Source organism: Haemorhous mexicanus, chromosome 5 (assembly GCF_027477595.1).
Source record: "Haemorhous mexicanus isolate bHaeMex1 chromosome 5, bHaeMex1.pri, whole genome shotgun sequence".
NCBI classification, from domain to species: Eukaryota; Metazoa; Chordata; class Aves; order Passeriformes; family Fringillidae; genus Haemorhous; species Haemorhous mexicanus.
In genome coordinates this window covers 52,263,650-52,284,983 of record NC_082345.1, presented here as the reverse complement: position 1 = coordinate 52,284,983, position 21,334 = coordinate 52,263,650, and the positions used below count along the sequence as shown (strand labels likewise).

At 35.7% G+C, this 21,334-nt stretch overlaps 1 protein-coding gene across 5 annotated transcripts in view; it reads left to right on the top strand.

Moving 5' to 3' along the window:
- Positions 1 to 21,334, top strand: part of CTTNBP2 (cortactin binding protein 2) — a 77,966-nt gene that overhangs the window by 17,170 nt on the left and 39,462 nt on the right. For 4 of the 5 annotated variants that reach the window (XM_059847155.1, XM_059847153.1, XM_059847154.1 and 1 more), the window contains exons 3-4: positions 11,977 to 12,201; positions 16,924 to 18,574. In XM_059847155.1, the coding sequence (XP_059703138.1) occupies positions 11,977 to 12,201; positions 16,924 to 18,574 (1,876 nt within the window). Of the gene's footprint in view, positions 1 to 11,976; positions 12,202 to 16,923; positions 18,575 to 21,334 lie in introns of those variants that run through there. The other variant, XM_059847157.1, reaches the window with a different exon arrangement.

The window sequence follows — 21,334 nt, the reverse complement described above, 5'->3', positions numbered from 1 at the left end:
TATACTGAAAGTAAAACATTAAAATAGAGTTATTACCAACACAATAACTGTCAGTTGTGTATGAATAAAGTTTGTTTATCCTGAACCACTGCACAAAGTCAGCAAGAATTGTACTATAAGACTTAGGACTTCTAGAATGAATTTTGGGGTTAGAAGGGAAGAAATCTAGGAGATAGCAGGAAAAATGGAATGAATCCTTGTAATTTAGTTGTTCTCAAATTAACCGATAGGGAGAAAAATTACACATATATTAAGTAATCTGTCAAAGGGAGCTACAAATACTATAAATTGTAGACCCTTACCTGCAGTAATTGTTCTAAGCTAGGAATCTAAAATGTGAATTCAAATTTCTCCTATGCGTATGAATCTTGTGAATCCAGAATGGAATAACAGCACATAGAAGGTGGCTTGGAGGTTTCTGGCAGCCAGTAAGGCAGCCTGTTTTGTAGACAGGTGTCTTAGAAAAATAGTAACTCTGTAGAAGGAGGAGCAGAAGATGTTAAACAGTGTGTAACAGAAGGTTATTGTTGTAGACAGTGTGATGGCAGTTGTTGGTCTTGGTTGCAGAAGTGAACCATGAAATAGAAGTCAGATAATGCCTCACTTTTGCATATTGTAATTTCTTTGCATAAAATTAAATTGTAATAAATTTTTAGGAGCTAATAATCGGCAGATTGTCCTTGCTCATCTCTGCATATTATGTCTTTCCTTATCTGTTAACTATTTTTGATTTATTGAATTTAATGATGGTTGTGTATCCATTTTCTCTTCCCTTAAATATAGTTTGTCTTTACCAGTCCAGTGTGTCTGGTTATTCTTAGAATTTTTACTTTCCTAATAAGAGTTTTGTGTACTTTTCTAGATGGGTCAGTCAAAAACTAGTATTTCACTATTGGAAGATATTTAAAATTGATTTCGAAGAAATTATGAAATAGGGATAAACCTCAGATAAGTTATTGGATGAAATAATTTTTTATAGTATTTAGTTTGAAACTGTTTCTACGTCTGTTCATTTCAAGCATGCTCTTTTAACCTAATTGAAAAAGCATTGTTTATTACAGTCCTAATGTTCAGATTTTGATTTGCCCGTTTGATCATAGTTTGTATATTTTTTTAGTTTATATTGTGTTAGATTTGCTTACATTCATTTTTTTGTATTAGTAATTGAGTAAGTGTACACTTCATTATGAATGGAATCAAGTCTCACTTTTTCCAAAAGTTGTTGGGCTTGTGGCAGCAGCAATCCCTCGACTAAGTAACTTTGATAATCTGAGTGATCCTGCAATTTTGACATATATAAAGGCCACTTCTAGAATTTATTGACAAAATAAGTTTTCAGTCATGTTAAATCAGTTCTCGTGGTAGTTATTTGCTGTTTCCCAAAGGGGGACATTAAGCTTTTCCTAAACCATCTTAAGTCAGTCCTGTGTCTGTGTTGCTTCACTACTCAGGTGAATACCTTTATTCCAGGCTCTCCTAAAGCTGGAGAACACAAGTATGAAACTATGAGGCTTGTTTTCTAGTGCGAAAACTCCATGGCCTTGCATTGCAAACAGGCTTCACTCTTCATTCCAGCAGTGACTGTTAAATTGATCATAATATCCTTTAGTTTTTAACATAAGATCTGAATAGCTTTGTTGCTGGCAGGCATGAGCCTACCAATTTACCTGAAAGTATTCTGCTGATTTTTTATTTGGATAATTGTTTTGCTTTTCCCACTTGATTTCTCCTACCCTTGTTTGATCTTTCTGCATAATCCAACATAACTAGTGGTTAGAGATAGATGCACACATTATTTGAAATAATAATAATAATAAAATATTACAACATCATGTTAATCTGTTTCTCCATTTCTGTGATCTTTGTGAATTATACAAATGTGACTTACCTGAAATGTTTTATCTGTTTCCCATCATTACAACATTGCTGATACTGAGAAATGTAACTGGGTCATCTGTTATCTATGTTACATTACCCGAAATTTTCCAGTTCTTAGTTCAGGGAACAGATTTTCCCTATGCCAATAAATGGTACAGGTAATTTCACTGATAGCAACACTGTGGGAGCTCAGCACATCATTCCTGATGTCCAGAGCTACCGAGAGAACCCTTGGGGGGCTCGGGAGTCCTGGAATGTTGCCAAAAGCACTTGGTGGCTTGATTTTGATCCATCTAGAGATGTGCCACCGATGTATGAGGAAATGGAACATGCGAGAACCACTCAGGTGTAAATAGTGAAGGGAAGATATTATTATAGGGTGAATTACAAATTTTGGGGTTTCGGTACAGGGGGGTGGTAGAGACAAGATGGAGGAATCAGGGTGTGCCACCAGGCTTTTCCTTCTTCTTCCTGTCTTCCATCTTCTGGGGTGGTGTTGGCACTTGTGGATTGGTCTGGGATGAGGGTGTACTTAGTGACGAAGATGATAGGTATTGGGGACAAAAATGTAAATATGATATACGTAGTTTTTGTTATAAAAGATGCGGCCGCCTTAGGGGTGGGCAGAGTGCCTTTGGCTGCCGTGCTGGTCAGATCCTTCAGGCAGAGAAAGGACTTTATAGATAAGAGATAATAAACAAACTGAAGACCGAAAAAACCTAGCGTCCAGTCTCATCCTTTGAAGCCCAGCGTGCAAGAACCATCCTAAGCGTGTCTGGGGGCAGAGACAGACAGCCGACCCCAGACAACACTTAAGTGCAACTGAGTACATAACTTTTTCCTTGTGTGTCTCTTTATGTTAGCGTTGCTGAAGAAGATAGGTATAAGGTTTGTTCTTGGTTCTTAAAAAAATATATGGTAATTATCTGTAAAAAATAATTGTGAATAAGATAAGAGATTTGTTTGCAGTCCTTTTCAACACCTTTGAAAATACACAGCTTCGATTACTTTTGTTGTGCTTGGGTGTATATGTTCCCAGACATTTCTCCCTCCCACTCCATTTTGATGCTGTTCTGACTGGTGGACAGGTCCTTCCACCTGCTGCTCTCACAGAGAGAGGCATAGGTTTTAGGGGCTCTGGCAGTGCAATAAAATACTCACCACTAGGTCTCTTAATACAGACAGAGTTCCATTTTTATTAATAAAAGAAAAATTTGAGAAAATAGAGCAACAGTGATTATGGTGAATTAGCACTGAGGTAGCAAAGTAAAATTTTAGCTATATATTGTGGAGATATAAGCTGTTATGTGGAAATTTTAAAGCTGCTAACTGTAATGCTAGTTCTAGCTGAAAAATTGCTTTGAAATTTTAACAAACAGCATAAAATCCAAAATGTAAAATGCAGTGTTGTTTACTTTAAAATGTGCCTTACTATCAATCAAAATAATTTAGTAAAATGTGTTTGCTTATTCATCTTCTTCGCTATGGGTAGTAGCAATAATTAAATTCTTCTTGGAGGTAATGCATATTGCTCTCAAAATTTACTTTCCAGTAAATATTAAAAATAATTTTAAAACACTGAATTCTCATAATCTACCTAAAATAAATCTATAATGTGAATAGAAGGGACTACTGCAGTTGAAAAGGATATGAACAATGATCATCTAGTCCAGCTGCCTGACCCACTTCAGTGCTGACCAAACAATAAAGTGTGTTTTCAAGAGCATTTTCCAAATGCCTCTCGAACACTGACAGGCTTGGGGCATTGATCACCTCTCTAGGAAGCCTGTTCCAGTGTATAACCACCATCTTAGTAAAGAAATGCTTCCTGATGTCCAGTCTGAACCTCTCGTGGTGCAACTTTGAACCATTCCTGTGTATCCTCTAACTGGATCTCAGGGAGAGAGAGTAGCCTCTCCCTCTCCCCTTCCCATCCTGGGCAATGACAGAGCAATGAGATCACTCACTCCTTTTCTCCAGATCTGATAAGCTCAGAGTCCTTGCGCCCCCTCACAGGACATTCCTTTGAGCCTTCTCACCAGCTTTTGTTGCCCTCCTCTGGATGCATTCACTTATCTCCACATCCTTCTTAAATTGTGGAGCCCAGAACAGCACACAGCACTCCCAGGGTGACTGCTCCAAAGCTAAATAGGGTGGGATAATCACCCCTTTTGCCCAGCTGGTGCTGAGGCTGTGTTTGATCACCCCAGGATGGGGTTTGCCCTCTTGCCTGCCTGGGCACACAGAGCTGACTCACGTTGATCCTGCTGGCAGCAGCCCCCTCAGATCCCTCTCTGCAGGGCTGCTCCTGTCCTCAGGAGTCAACAGCATTTCCCAATTTCATGTCATCAGCAGCTTTGCTAATGGTTCATTTGACTCCTGCATCAGATCATTGCTGAATGAATGTGTGGAAGAGAACTGTCCCCAGGACTGAGCTCTGAGGACTACTGCTAATGGCAGTCACCAGCCAGATGTACTGGCTGATATACACCTGCATCACTACAAGCCTTCAGCCAGTTCTTCACCCAACACACTCTGAACCTACTCATTCCATAGAGTTCTGGAGAACTTGTCCAGAAGGATGCTATGAGGGACAGTACCAAAAGCCTTACTAAAATCTAGGAAAACTACATCCACTGCCTTCCCTTCATCTGTGAGGTGGTTGACTCTGCACAGAAGGATATGGAACTAGCTAAACAACCCTTTCCCTTTGTGAAGCCATGATGACTCTGCCTGATGATGGCATTGTAAATACATAACTTCATACTTTTTAATTAAAATATGTAAAGCTTGGTTATAGTTTAATTGCCATGCAGTAATGTGGGATGGTATCTTCACTGAGATTTTGATAGCTTGAAAATATGAACATCTCAATACTCAAACAGAAGGTCAGATTGATTTAGTAAAAGTTTTAGTGTTATGTCTTTGGCATGTTTTGCTACTGAGCTGAAGAAGCTTTAACTGCTAAGCATGAAGGTTAAAGTGCTCTATTTTTGTTAGAGATGAAGTCAGATTTCCTTTAACACTTCAGAAGAATTTCTGACAGATTTCCATGCAAAGAGTTATGAATTGATTTGCATGAATTTCAACTATAAATTTGAACATGCAAAAAAAATCTAGATGACAAATGGTTATTTAAAGTAACCAGAGAGCTCAAGTCTCTTCTATCAGCTGACACTCATTATCAGTATGAAAATCTGTATTATTTTCAGAAATAAATGTCTGGGCGGTTAGATAATCAAAGCATCAAACAGTGATATTTCCTGACAAAATATTGGCCTATAATTTTCAAATGTTTAAACACCAGAAAACAAAGCTGTCATAAAATAGGTCTAGTGTAATCTTTATATGGAATATCTACATGGCTCTTCTCAATCAAAACCACATGTTGTTTCATGACTTGAACTTTTTCCTCATTTAGAAACTTCATGCAAGGCCTGAATTTCACTTTTTACATTGTGTAAAGGATCAGAAGAATATTTTATATTCACTGTGCTGGGTTTTTTCTTGTTAGTAACTGATCTTAGCCTATTAATATGGCATTTTTCTTTTAAAATCTGCAACCTCAAAACAGTGAGTTTTAGTACTCTAAGGGAGAAAATTAATAATGAAGAATTGGAAGCATATATCTGTCTGTCCTGTCTGTCTTACTTTTCCTTTCATGGAGGTTTTTGTCAAGTAACAGGGAGAAAAAGGAGGTTGTGCTACTTATCAATATTGTGGCAATGATAATCTGGTGCCATTGGATGACACTCTCCTTTTATGGAGTTAGACCCCCCTAAGAAAATTCAGGCTTGATCATTACCTTGGTAAAATTCTACGTCAGTGCTTGTCAGGATTGTTTAAATGTTGCTTAACTGTTTGTCCTTCTGTACACAGAGATCTGAATTAATTGTTTGGCACCTTGTGCTTTTATCAAGTATGCTTTTTAAAGCTAAGAAAAGAGAATTCTACAGCTTTTTGCAAAGCACTTTAATATTTGGGTACTTGCATGAATCAGAAAATCTCCTAAGGATGCTGTGAATAGCCTTGTAAAACAACACACAGTTTTTTACTCAGAGCTGTCTTTTTACCTTGAAAAATGTTTTTTAAAAGCTTGGATTTAAAGCTGTGTGATTCTGAGAGACAGGGATACTTTGCAAATTATAAATTTTTAAAAAAGTTTTGTGTGTTGTTTTAAATGAGAGAATAATTCAGCTTTTGGATATTAGTTTCATGCTTGGGATAACTTTTAAAGGAAAATATTACCTCTAATGCCGTTTACTGTAATGTAACAAATTTCATTTATTTATTTGCATGCCTGATGACTGTTACAAGATAGTTCTCCAACATAGGTTTGAATGCTTTTTATGAGTATGTGTGTCTCACATTAAAAATTACTGAGTATGTTTTCTTTTTTTATTAGTACCTCTACCGAATGACTTGACTTCTTTCATGGTCCTGCTCAGTCATCGATAAAGAGCATGTTTTTATAGTACAGAACAAATAAGTAGGTCTGTTAGAGCATAATCAGCCTGTATGCTGGTTTTGTTTAACTTGCTGATTGTATCCTCCAATTTCTCAATTCTACTGTTTTCACTCTTTTTAAACTAGTGGCCTGTTACAATTGTCAGTTTTGTCCAGGCAATTTCCATTTTTCCATCCTTAAAATGGACAGACAAGTTTTTTGTCTTATCATACTGGATATTTAACATGGAAACAAACACTTTGAATTGGTAAAGTATATTGGTATTGGTAAAGTATTTTTCATATAATATGGAGTTCATTAAAATTTAACTCCCTTGTAGATTTTGCATGGGTATGCACCGTCACTGTGCTGAAGAAAGTACTGCAGTTAAAATTGTAAGGAGAAGTTGAGCATCACATGTTCATTGACAGAAATCATGCTGCAGGATACTATTTCATCAGCCACTGATGTTTACATATTCATTTTTAATTTTTCCTATACAACTTTATACGGAAGTAGCATCTTAGAATACTTTAAAAACATTCATTTACATCTGCATTAAAAAAAGACAACTAAAAAAAACTAACAAAGCCCCCAAACTAAACTGTGTATGAAAATTGCTAGCATTCTTTAAAGACTCATTCTTAACTCATCATAGAAAGACATGATATCCTCCAGTCTGATATTTTACAGGTGTATGTGAAAGTACTGCTTATATTGTGAGTATATACTCATTGATAATTCTCTTTTGCTTAATTGAATAGCTACAAAAAATCACCTGTAGAAACTATATATAATTTCACTGAAGAAGATTTATAAATGTGCTCTCTTTCAGACTTCTTCCTCTTTTAAAAAAATCAATTACCCTTTTAGTTTTATTTAGGATGAAGGGCTCTCCCTCATCTTTAACATAATATATAAAATAAGTTTTTACTGCGTCCTCTTCTGTACTGGTTAGTTTTAGAAAACTTTTTACCACTTCCTAATTCATATGTCAAGAGAAAATATTAATATGAACCTGTCAACATCTGTTGAAACAATTATTGTAAATGTAGAAAAGGAAATTAATCAGAACAAGAAATGCTCTTGAAAGGAAGGAAATTTTGTTTAAGGGTCCTGGGGCAGCTTTTTATTCAGTTCCGTTGTTCCCCAGCAGTGTAGGACATGCAGTCCTATTTTTGATGTTTATCATCAGTTGCTGCATAGAATATTTGGACCTGCTGAGCTATCTTAACTTGGCAGATAAATGAAGAGGAAATTCTGAGATACATTGAGAAAAAAATACTGTATTAACCTTAAAAGCTCTATTGCTTATGTGAATTATGTTGCTAATTATGAAAGCTTATTTCAATGAATGTATGCAACTAATATCAACATAAATTATTAAGGATCTAAAACTAATAATGTAGTTTATGTGATTAATTTTTTTGTTTTCATTATTTGGCTTATTTCTTATATCCATTAATTGATCACATTTCTTTTTCCTAGCTTTATGCTTTAAGCTGTAAGTCCACAGTAATTGGTATACTATTTGACGCCTCCTTGACCCCTTACATTCTTGTTTCAATAACAGATGGAAGAAGTCTAATTAGACTTCATAGTTCTCCATTTGGTAACTGAAAATAAATTTTTGTTTTCTTCTGAAGTGGAATGCAAGAAACAAATAGTTACAAACCAGTTCTTATACTGGATTTGCAGCTTTACCCACAGGCCATTTTCGTTTTGTTCTCTCCCTGAGCACCCCACTGCCCATCTTCATTTGCCAGTCGATAAATGGGGTCAAGTGACTGCAAAAAGGTCTGGTTAAGAAGTGAAAATTTCCATGAGGTAGCTTGCAGATAACTTGAGGTAACTTGAAAAAGGTTAGTGCAGGATAAATGAGGTGTCCTGCTGTATGTAGTAGGAGACAGGCTCCCTGAAAGAGTCATAAAAGAAGCAGTTTATCTTACCAGCCCGATCCTTCAGATTCTTGTTGGCTACAGACTTAGGAGAGAAAACTTGAGAATAAATCTTCCCCTTGGGTTGTATAGCTGCATAATCCTTAGGGATTTTTTAGTACTGATTTTTTATTTTTGGAAATATCCCAGACTTAAAGTTCTGTTTCCCAGGTCATAAAATGTATTGTCTTGATCGAAAGCAAGATGTAAGACTTGTTCTACCAATATTGATTTTTTTTCCTTTCTCTGGGAACTCATTTTTGTTATTTGTTACTTGACAAGATTACCAGCATCTATAAACTAAAATAAACAAATAAATACATGACAGTCCTAGAAGAAATCACTAATTATGTAGTAATGTAGGTGTAAAGGCACATGGAGAGATTGTTCAGTCCAATCTTCTTAAAGCGGGAGTAAGGTCAAACATAGATTGAGTTGCAGTTGGCTTTATTCAACCTATCTTCCAATGATAGAAGTTACCTGTTTTCCCTGGGCAACATGTTCTGGTGTTTAGCTGCTCTCAATGAAAATAATTTGTGTCCAACTCAAATTTCCTTTATTAGGTTGGGGGACAAGTTACACTTGTCCTGTCAGCCTGCAGACCTCAAGCATCTTTCTCCCTGATTGTCTCTTTTTCATGCTGAAAAGTCCTACTTCTACTAAGTTCTTTCTAGAAGAGAAGCTGTGTTGTACCTTTTGATCGTTTTTGAAATGAAAATGAAAACATTGAAGATATTTTTCAGATCTATTTTTTGGTACTCCATCCTTGATCTAACATAATGTTACAGATCAGCCATAAAAAAACTTTGAAGTTTATTTTTTTTAAGTAGTAGCTTTATTTTAGTCTCCTTGTTTAATGTTTCAGATCTTGTATAAAGATTTAAGTTAATCTTTTGCTCTATTGCCATAGTGAATTTCATGCATTAACTGTCAAAAGGGTTTTTGTCTTTGGTGTTATATATTTTGTTTTGATTTGTTTTGTGTGCCTCCTGTGACTTTACATTAGCAGTTACCTGTTGGAGGGTTTACCTCAAATCTTAAGTTATGATTTTGTGTACCACTGATATAGGCTGAAAAAGATATCATTTCCCATGGACATCTTATCATACTTCTAAATATTTCCAATCTCAGTCCTTCAATTAAAAGGTTCATTGGTGAGCAAATTAATATGTGCAGAAAACTAAACCACATGGTTTATAAATTCATATAGCACCTTTCACAATACAGTAGTCCTGATGACCTCCTATAGCTGGTACATATTCTGTTTTTGAAATTGTTGTGCTTGAAAATTAATTCAGTTAAATATTCAGAAAAAGAGTTTGAATGGTATTTTCTCTATATAGTGCTGTGCAATTGAAGTTATATATGAGACACTACTAATGCTGCTTTAACACAACCACCAAATTACACAGACACTTTTTTAAAGGAGTATGATTTTAGACTGTATATTACACAAATAATGACTTTCCTGAAAAACAGATACTGTGATGTTGCTGCTAACTCCTATGACTTGAAATTCAGTGAAAAAAAGACAAATAAGAGAAATAAAATAAGACAATAAGAGAAAAAAATTCTGATTCTAACATTTCTATTTCTCCCATCTGATGTACTTCACTGATTTGCAAAGGGACAGAAGTATTATTTAGAGGCTTGAGGAATCCTGTAAAAATCCTCAAGCCTAGTTTTTCAAAGACTTTTTACAAAGTCTTTCTGTCACTTTCTGCCTAAGTTTTGGGAAAATTCTCATCTCCCTTCTACCAAGTTTCTGCTTTGTCTTTTATTTTAGTACCTTCTTTTTAAATCATGTCTTTTCATCCCATGATATAATCCAATTATTGTATTTTATTTTATTTATAGTCCTTGTATAAAGACACAGAAGCATTTTTTTTAATATACATTTCGTTCTCCTTTGAGTTGGAAGCATCTTCAGATTACTTTGCTGTCTGTAGTTTGAGAGTTGCCAGTCTGTTCCCCTGTGCTTCCCCTGAGGTTATGCAGTTACGGCTTCAGCCAGTCTGTCAGCCCAAACCACGTGCTGTTTGAGACCTATTAATTTTTCCACAGTGTTTACTTTTCACATTTTCCTGTAGCCACTTTAATTCTGGTTGTGATTTTCATTCAGATGGAGCTCATCTCTGCTGTATAGTTTCATCCTTTTCTTAGTTAATGAATCTGAACCCCGGACATCTTAATATTTTGGCAGGTGCACACTGAGGCTTTTTGCCCTGCTCTATTAATTGCTGTGCATGTTAGAAAATATTTCAAAGAATATATTCGTATTGCATGCATTTAGTATATGCCAAGAGGACAGCTGGTCATGGGTCATAGAAAAAAAATGAAAAATACACATTATTTCACTGGCTGGCAATCTCTTTTCATAGAGGCATAGGTTATGCCTTTGCCTCTAAGGTCAGTTAATCATCTTGGGTTTTTCTTTGGATTTAACAGTGAGGGCTCTTGGTGTTCTTCTTTTTGGACTTACAGCAGACCTGCTATATCTGTCTTTTCCTTTACTTTGACATCTCACTTTATATAAACTAAGTGGCTTTTAAGTTGTTGATAATTTATATATGGACTGTGCATCCCTCTCTATTTAAATTCTTAACCTGCTTGGATTTATCATCTTGCTTGGCTTATTAGCAATGTAATCCATTTATGGTAAGGCTTTTGGTTTTGATGGTTTCCTTTCCATGAAGGTTGAATTCCTAAGCTACATACTGCCCTGTAATTTCATCTGATAGAACCACAAATTACAAATACAGTCCCTCCTCCTAGTCCTGTAATATTACCTTTGGACTACCTTTTTTATTTTGTAAGTTATAAATTAAGGGATTAAAATACTAGAATGATTAGACTAATTGGGGGTTACTTGCAAGGCACTTTACAAAAAATAACTAGGTTCTATCTATTATTTTTGTCTCTTCAACCAGTCACTACCTGACTTTGTAAGCCAAACTAGACTTTAGATCTAATCTCTGTCAGCTTTTTCTGAAGTTATGTTCCAAAGACCTGGTCTTTTTAATAAAGATTTTCTATTTATACTATCACAATAAAAAACAAACTAGAACTATTTCAAGCATCAGAATATGTAGGCATATTTGTTTCTTTTCCAGACAAATTCTCATTTATGAGAACATTTCAATTTTGTCGACAATATATAGAAAAAAGTTGGGCATTCACTAATGTATGTAATTTGTAGTTAGTCTTTGAGGGGTTTTCCTAACACAGTTCTTATGTTCCTCTTTGTTTTCTCATGCCCTGAAATGTGTGTTATCATTCATGAACTTTTCATATGTTAAAATTTTAACTTCAAGCTTCCCGAGTGATGTGCTAACCCACTGGGTAAGTATTTGGTCTCTTTTTCCTCTTTTGTATATCAGAACTGGTTTATTCTTCCTTTTTTTTTTTTTTTTTTTTTGGCTTATTCTTCAAAACAGAATTTGAACCAAATTGCAGAGAAATGTTTTTCCCTATTTTTGGATGGTTTCTCTTTCTTGACGGTGTTTCTCTGCACTGTGGGTGTTTTTCTGATTTTTTGAGGCATTGTTTTTCTTCTAGAGGCTGTAAATGAATACCTAAAGAAAACATTTTAAAACCTTAAATGATGTATATTGTTTTCCCTGTAGTGTAAGTTTTTTCTTTGTGTGGATGTACTTCAAAGAATGCATTTTATTTCTCTGTTTTTAGTTTGCTTTCTTTTTTTTTTTCTGTTAGGCCCGGCGCAAAGAGGTTTTTATCCAGGAGCGATATGGAAGATTTAATCTGAGCGACCCATTTCTGGCTCTGCAGAGAGACTTTGAGGCAGGTGCTGGTGATAAAGAAAAGAAGCCAATATGCATGAACCCTCTGTCCATTTTAGAAGCTGTTATGGCTCACTGCAGGAAAATGCAAGAAAGAATGTCAGCTCAGTTGGCTGCTGCTGAAAACAGACAAAAGAAGGTATCCTACTATTGACTTTTTCCTTTTCCCTCTGCTGATTTGTTCTTTCATGTTACATTTTTAATCTGCATCCTTGTCTTGATTAACATTACAAGTGTTAAAATGTTGCCACTTAATTTTCATATAGGGTGAGGTGCTGGTTTTCTGGTGATATTTTGTATGCACACTTCATTTGTTCTGTGATTTTAGCTCTATTTATGGAAAAAAATTAAATATAACTGGAACAAGTTGATACAGTGGATATATAAGTAGATAGCTCAGTGTGAACTGAGCATCATCACAAGATATTTTTAAACCAATACTGTTGAAGCCTTAAGAGCCTATTTTCATTCTAACCTGAATAAAGTAAATAATTTATTTTATTTTTATATTCAGTGGCTCTATTTCATAAATCAGCAAAAATGTTTCATGCCTCTAAAAATACTTTTTTTGCATATTTAGAACATTTACTGTAAAAAGAAAATAATTTTGGAACAACTGCATAGCAGAGAAAAGTGCCAGATTGAAGATAAAACAATGTCATTTTGAAAGTGAATGATTGGTTGGTGACATGTATTTCACCAGTATGTAAGCTATACATTTCTTAAACATAGCTAAATATGAATGTGTTGGGGAGGGGTTTCTAAGAGGAAAGAGATAAAATAGTCATGTAAAGTACTAATCTAGATGAAGTATTTTTGAATAAATAGAAAAAAAAATGCTCATTCTCACTGCATGTAAGATGAATAGAATGTCTTCTACTGCTGTGATACAGGTTTTTGGTGACAGTTTTACACTGACTTAAAACCCCCCAAACAACAAACAAGCTAAAACAATTGGCATAAAATTGATTTTGGCAATGATTGCTCTTTGGGTAAAAACATGCATGCAAAAGTGCTGGAAGTTGCTGGAAATACAGATTTAAATTAAACATTTAAACAGCAAACATTCTGTTGTTACTTTAGCTCTGTTGTTTAGTTTAGTTTAAGCATCATTGCTCTGTTAAGACTTCAGGAAAACAGATTAAAAAAAGGATATCACTATGTCTTCAGACAGTTCAACGAGTAATGAACTATTATATGTACCTCGCACTTTTTTCTGAGAACTCTTATGTATTAATTTTCTTTCTCATAAGCTTTTTCAGTAAATATTAAAATAGGAAAGGGCAAGCAAGCTTACTTGTTCTGACTGAAAAAGGATATTGGAGGAAACCCTGACACATCTGCCAGGACGGGAGAATCAGTTCCTTCTTTCGGTGCATGGCCACAAGTCTCTTCTTGTACCTAAATTCTTCATTTATCTCTAGCTTTTATTATATGGACAAATACATGCACCTAAGATAGGCTCACATATTAAGAATATATCAGTATATTAATATGTACATTCAAATTTTGTCCCTTTTTTGTCCTTTTGTTTACCAAAATCTCTATTTGTTTGTACAGGAAAGGATGCTTTTGTCTTTTGCTTCCTAGAGGAATACATGAGCTTTTTTTTCTTTAAATCTTAATTTTAAGGATTTGAAAACAAAATACATGGTGTTGAGCAGCTGTGTGCATGACTGTCTACTGAATTACAGCTTCCTCTTCTAAGCTCCATCAGAAATGCTATTTGTACAAGACACTCTTAAACTCCTTGGATTTGTGGCAGCAGATGATGTATCTCTCAAACATCTCCATGCATCCACAAACCTTTCATTAGTGTTTTACATTCCCTCCGTTCCACATTTTTCTGTCTGTTCTTCATCTCTCAAATCCTTCTGATGAAGAGGGTAATGAAAGTGTTTTGAGGGACTTCGAAAAATGTTCAACAAGGTAGGGTGCCACAGTGTAAGAAAAAAAAAAACAGCCTAGGCAAATGTAACCTAAATACAAGCCAGCTGCTGCCCCTCCCTCCAAGAGTGGTTCCTCCTTCCCTAAATGTGTGATGCTTCTACCTTTGTGTTTGGAATTGGTTCACTGTCCCAATCTAAATAACGAAGTCTGTGTACAGCTGTGTTTATTTTCTCTGGGTATTACTGAACTTTAAACAGACTCAGAGTGAACTCTTATTCCGGGGGAGGCTTGATATCTGTGAATATAATCACCTTAGAAGTATTCTATGAATAAAATTTTCATTTGATCACAAAAAATAAGGCATAAAAATATACCAGCATGTAGAAAAATCAAGGAGGTGCACAAAGGACTGTAAGGCTTACCATATACAAACATCTCACTCTCAGATGTCATCTGCTTTGTGTTAAGTCTCCATCCTCTTCCATCTCTTTGAATGCTTTTCTTGGAGCTGCTGTGAAAATTAATTTTGAGTTTTCCTGGGAACACAAAACAGATCATCAAAATGACAGTTCTTGATTTGTTGAGAGTTTGCAGAGGAGTTAGTATTGGGATGCATGCTCAAAGAAAGGCAAGCGTGGGTTGAAAAAGGCCTGTTGGTGTAATTTATTCTAACCTTCTGCTTAAAGCAGATTATCATCATCATCAGTACATCTGGTCATCTGTGAATATGTCTTGCTTAGTCATGAAAACCCCCAGGAATGGCAATACTGCATATTTTCTGCACTGGTGTCCTTGTGAAGAATTTTTTCTGAGACTGAGCTTCTCAAAGGGCAAGTTTTCTTTTCTGTAACCTTTTATTATGGAGCCCCACCTGCCATTACTAAGATGAATTTTACTTTTGTCGTCACTGTAAGGGCCTTTCAAAAGAATGTTGCTGTTAGATTATCTCTCTGTCTGCTTTTCACTAAACTATGCAAGCCAAGCTACCTCAACATTTTCTTACAAGGTGTGCTGTCTCTCACCTCTGAAGGCCTTTGCTGGTTAATTGTTTGTGGGATACTATATTTTTTCTCAGTATCCTTTTTTACTCCTTTTCAAATCCTTCTAGGACTCATTTCCAGATGTTTATATTACTGATATGATACAGTGTAAGCATATAGTACATTTTGCAAAAATCAGGTTCTAGTTAGTTTGTAAACTCATAAATAATTGCAGCTAGTTCCAAATCTGTCATCTAAAGGGAAAAATACCATGTAAATATTCAGGGACTTTTCCCTTTTTGAGATGGTGCAGCCAAAAGAACAAGAGGGAGGGAGAGAGAGACATAGGAGACAATGTAAAATGAGAAAATAATGCTGCTTTTGTATATTGAAATCAAATAGAGGATTTACATTTATATTAGGGAGCCGTCGTTTAGATGCAATGCTTACAAATAAGGTATTATAATAGCAGGGTAAGCTGATTTCATGGCAGTTAAATATTAAAATCTGTTTGTAATTATTTGGAGGTAAAATAATTTCACATCACTTAATTTATAGAATGAGAAGCTCATCCAAAAACAAAGTAGCAGAATAATAAAGTATAAAAAGTTTGACAAAAATTATTTCACTATAATATTTATACATCTCCAAGCTTTAGAAATTGTATACATTTCTCATGATCTTTGTACCTATTTTAACAAAGAAAAGAAATGGTTGAATGCTCCCCTTGTTTTGAAATTCAAGTGAACCATGCAAATGCTGTATCCTTTGAAAACGCAGTGAAGTCACTGAGGAAAAAATAAGGGGTTTTTTCACTTGTAAACTATGCTTGGACCTTTACTAAATACAGTGTCATTATAATATTTTGTTCATTTAATTTGCAGCTGTATTTCCATTAACAGAACTGAAGAGATATTACTGCTGATACAGTTTGTTTGGCAAGGGCTGATAATACCATGCCTTTTTCTTTCATATGTTTAGCACTGGTTTTTGGGGCTCTGAGCAGTCTGGTCTAGTGGAAGGTGTGCGTGCCTGTGGTAGAGTGGTTGGACCTTCAAGGTCCCCTTCCAATCTAAACCATTCTATAAGTGATACCATTTTTAAGAAAGGGTGGGTGTCCTTTTGTTAAAAGCATTGTGTGGAGTGTCATCCTGGCATTAAGCTCTAAAACTTCAGTGCAGCCCCTGTGCTGCTAAACTGGTTTTGAAGTATTTGAAACCAAGATGATATTTAAAATGTAGGTATCATTTCTCACAATGATTCCTTCCTCATAGGTGGTTTATAAAATGGTGTATTACCATATTTTTGCAGTGCTTTTCTAGAAGAGGGTCTGTGAATAAAAGCGTAAACAGTAGGCAAAATGAATTAGAGGCAATGGCTATATGAATAAGGGGAAAAATTATTCTTATCTGTTATCTGCATTTTAGTAATAGTAGCTTATACATCACTGATGTCAATGAGACTTTTTCCTATTAGTAAGTACAGGAAAATATTTCTGCCTGTGCCAAAAAGTTGTCTTATTTATAAATGTTAAAACAAGATATAGGATACCAGGTATGTTTATGATGGATTTAATCTCCTTCAGTTGGAGGAAGAGATAAAATCTAACCCTGTCATTTCTGTCCTCAAAGATGTTTTGCAAAGCTCATCTCTTACTTGTGTATGGTTCCTTTACTAAGATGACTTTGTGTTATGTCTTGGAGAACAGGTAGCTCCATCACTCAGGAATTAGAAGCATTTAACCACTCTGGAGAGCCTCTCTCTTGTCAACGGAGGAAGTTAAAAGAGTTTACTTAGTTTCTAAATTGCTCTGCTGAGATGGCTCTCTTTTGCTTGTATAAGATTATATGCACTTGTGTTAGATATCACACACCACCTTCCTGGATTCATTTTAGTCATACTCTCAAAGATTAAAGTATCAGTGTCAGGTTAATACTAGGTTATTATGAAATGAGAATTGTTAGTGAGAATTATTTTCTGTCTTCTTACAGTTGGAAATGGAAAAATGTCAGTTACAGAATCTTGAGCTGGAGCACAAAAAGCTATCTGCTCGCCTTGAAGAAGAACGTGGAAAAAATAAGCATGTAGTATTGATGCTAGTGAAGGAGTGTAAGCAGTTGTCTGGCAGAATTGTAGAAGAAGCCCAGAAACTGGAAGAAGTGATGTCAAAATTTGAAGAGGAAAAGAAAAAGGCTACTGAATTGGAGGAGTTTCTTGCAGCTGAGAAACAAAGGAGTACACAAATGGAAGCTCAAATGGAAAAGCAGCTGTCTGAGTTTGACACAGAGAGAGAGCAGTTGCGTGCCAAACTTCACAAAGAGGAAACACACACCAGTGACCTCAGAGAAGAAAGAGATAAAATGATCCAAATGATTGAGCAATTAAAAAAGGAAAATGAAAGTAAAGCTAATCTTTCTCAGAAGAATAGCGATAGGAATCTTGTTTCTATTTCGGTTGAAACAGATGAGCCAAGTTCAAGAACTGTTGCTTGTCAAACAGAGACTGTAATGATGGACAGTAGTTTAGAAAACTCTAAGAAGTTGCCTTTGACTGTCTCTATGAAGCCTTCTACAGTGAGCCCACTAGTGTCTGGCAATACAAAAATGAATGTGTGTACCAATGCAGCATTTGTGAAGCCTGTCATTGATAGGCAATCTTCATCTAGTGAACTTGTCCCTCCCACAACTCCTGTTCTTCCACAGAATCAAAACAGATTTGAAGAAAATGGACCAAGTACAGGCTTATCCCCTGATTTATCAAGTAGCACTTCCCCTTTTTCAAATAGTAATTCCCTTTGCACCCCTACCACACCAACTGCCACAGCTCAGAATTCCTCGCTCTCTTCATCTATACACAGTTTGCATTCGCCATCTGCCAACACTACTGGTCATCCAGGCCTAAACCCACGAGTCCAAGCAGCTAGATTTAGATTTCAGGCAAATGCAAATGATCAAGACCAAAATGGAAACACAACCCAAAGCCCTCCCTCAAGGGATGTGTCCCCTACTAGTCGTGACAACCTTGTTGCCAAACAGGCAGCTCGGAACACTGTCACCCAAGCTCTTTCAAGATTTACTGGCCCTCAGAGTAGCGCTTCGTCACGGCCAGGGACGTCACATTCAGGGGAAGCTGGCACTTGCCCCCCAGTTGGTAAAATTACTTTAAAGACTCCAAGTGTATCAAGAATTGACAGAGGAAACCCTCCACCTATTCCGCCTAAAAAACCAGGGCTTTCACAAGCTCCTTCTCCACCACACCCACAGCTTAAAGTTTTAATGGATAGTAATCGATCCCCAAATACAAGTGCAAAAACTGACAACAAAACCATGACCTCACCTCTTTCAAGTTCACCACAAGGAATCAGGGTAATAAATGAGGAAATTATTTCTAAGTCCTCACCTCAGCTGCCACCAAAACCTGCTCTAGATTTATCTGTGGCACCTGCAGGCTGTGCCATACCAGCCATAGCCTCATCTCAGGTGGGTGCCCGGCCTTCCCACTTTCCTGGACTGAACCAACCTGCATGTTCAGAAAATTCCTTTGTCATTCCCACCACCATTGCCTGTAGCTCCTCCATAAACCCTGTTAGTGCTTCATCCTGTAGACCATGTGATTCAGACAGCCTCCTGGTAACAGCATCAGGTAAAGGGATTGATATGCTACAAACTGTCTTCCTCAAAAACAATGTTTTGGTTTTCTTATATGTCTTGTTTGCTTTTTTTATCTTGTAACTTTATCTTTCTTACTTTCAAAAAGCTAAAATTTTAATTTGTGTTTTTTCCACATTCTTGGGATATGGGAATTCTTTCGCTGATTTAGTAATGTTATAAATAAGTTTGCTTTCTCAAGGAAGTCTCCATATAGAAGGCTTTTTTTTAAAGAGGACTAATGTTTAAAGTGAGCTGCAGATTAGAGTGTATTAAACAAATTCCTTTACATTTTTTAAAACTTATTTTTTGGTTAATGCTAGTACTTTGGACTTCAAAATGCTTTCTCAGTCTGAAATGATGTTTTGAATATTACCTCTTCAGGGGATCCTCTATGGAATATGTATTTCAATTCTGTGTGAATCTTTTAAAGAATAGGGGGTAGCTGGGGCTATGGTGTTCTGCTAGGGCAGTAGATGGTTGCACATTAAGACATGTAATTGCCTGTATAACAGTGCACTTTCCTATATATCACTACACGCCTATAGAATATGTTTCATTTTTATTTCTGTTTTTCCGTAGTTCTTTTTTTGTTTGTAGGCTTTGTTAATGTTCATGCATGGCATCTCAGAGGCTTACTTCAGATTTGGGGACAAGTTTACTGTCGGAAAGTTAAAATCTAACAGCTGATAATCTTAAGTCTGGAGTCAATGTGTCTATCTGCTACTCATCTTGTGTTTCTGTGGGGTCTTACTGGTGTGTCTAATGTGCCACCAGCTTCAGGGAATCTTCTTGATGGCATTAAAGTGAACAAAGACAATACTGATCTATGTTTCAGTGAACTGTAGATCTCCTATAAAGCTTTTTATCAACATATTTCCCTGCTGGGATTGGTAACGCTAGAACATTAGGTTTTTTTCACTGCAGTACTTGACTTGCACTGCAGTGAAAAAAAAAGAACATTCCGTTATGGAACACTTTAGACTTTCATCAGCATTGAAGAATGTTTGAATTGTCTCAAACTTTCAACAGCCAGTTCAGTTATGGTACTGCAGTCCCTCATAACTCTAGTCCCTGCATCATTATCTGTAGGGCATAAAAGCCCTACACAGCTGATCTTCTTCCAACACATAACCAACCACTTTCTCTTGGTAGCTGCACCACTAGCCAATAAGTGAGTTGAACTCAAGCACCAGTCCTGGGGAAGCCACTCCAAAACCAGTGTGTGGCAAAATTGTGTGAGGAGATTCCAAGTTTCTTGTTATTAAGCAATTTTTATTCTCATTCTGTTTTATTGAAGACTTTCTACATGTATCAGGAGTAACCTAGTCATCCTTTAAACATTTGGTTGTCTCACCATACTGTCAGAATCCTCTCTCCTTCCTGAACTGTGCCACAAAAGTATGAGCTCAGAAGTCTTATCCTTCTGTTTGTCTACTGCTCCTCAGAGTCAACTACACTGGGATTTGATGAGTGCCTGTTAGTTTGCTGTTTTTCATATGGATGTCCTGAATTTTCATCTTAAATTCATATTCCAAGATGAGTCTGATTGCCATCTCAGATAGATTATTAGTCTTCCAGTATTTCAAATATTTTCCAAACTTGCCTTCAAGTGCTATTAGGGTCCAAAACAGAACTTTAAAATTCTTAAAAAAAAAAAAAATTTAGATTTTATGAACATAGAACAAATTACTGGAAAAGTCAGCTTCCACGTGACTAGTTTTTGTAAGCAAGAGATTGTATTCCACAAATCCTATCAGCATGAATTAGGTGTATGTAACAGTTATTATTACGTTATTTATCTGATATTTGGTAATCACTTAAGATAGTTATTGATTATTCTTTAGAAAAATAAATCTCATACCTTAAAAATGAAATTACCAGTGCTTTTCTTCATAATTTCAGGTATTGTTTTTGCTTTAGTTCATGCTTTGAGGTATTAACTTTTTTCTTAGGAGAACAGTAATTCTTTTCAATCAGACTCTGCCCCCAAATATTTAATTTGTGTTTCTTAGGAAATGTGTGACCATTCTCAGAGAAAACTCTCAAAGAGAGGACTTTTTGTCAAAAATTGTTAGATATTTTTAATTTTTAAGGTTGCTTTCTTTCTCTAACTGCCGTCACTTTTTTTGAGGAGGCATGGAAATATTTGTTGATTTAATTCCACTATAATCCTTGCTCTGAACATTTCATCTTAGTACTTTGTAAGTGATACTGTTTTTCAGGAATATTTGCAATTGCAGATGGAAACATGATCCAAAGTTCACTAAGAAAGATGGCTTAAACTCTACTTAGCTGTATGCTATTTTATTTTATTTTATTATTTTATTTTATTTTATTTTATTTTATTTTATTTATATAGAGATGTTATTTTAGTATCTCCTTTACTGGCTGCATACAGGCTCAAAGAACCTTAATAACTTTATCTGTAATGTTCACATAAATATTCAGGAGGTTATTTGTGTTCTACCCAAAATAATGCTTGTATTTTATTGCACCTATTCTTCAATCTCATTTTCTTTATGTTTTTAAGGGAATTTAATCTATTTTGGCCAAGTGTTCTAGCAAACTGCAGAACTAACTAAATGTAGAGCAACAGATATTATGCAAGTATGGAAAACATTTCCTTCAAAATTATATGCTAAGAAAAAAAATAGATTTTATAAATATACATGGAAATAGGAAGATAAACCAAATTTAATAACACTGGTTTTGTTAAAATAATGTGGTCAGTAATACCTGCATTCATGCCACT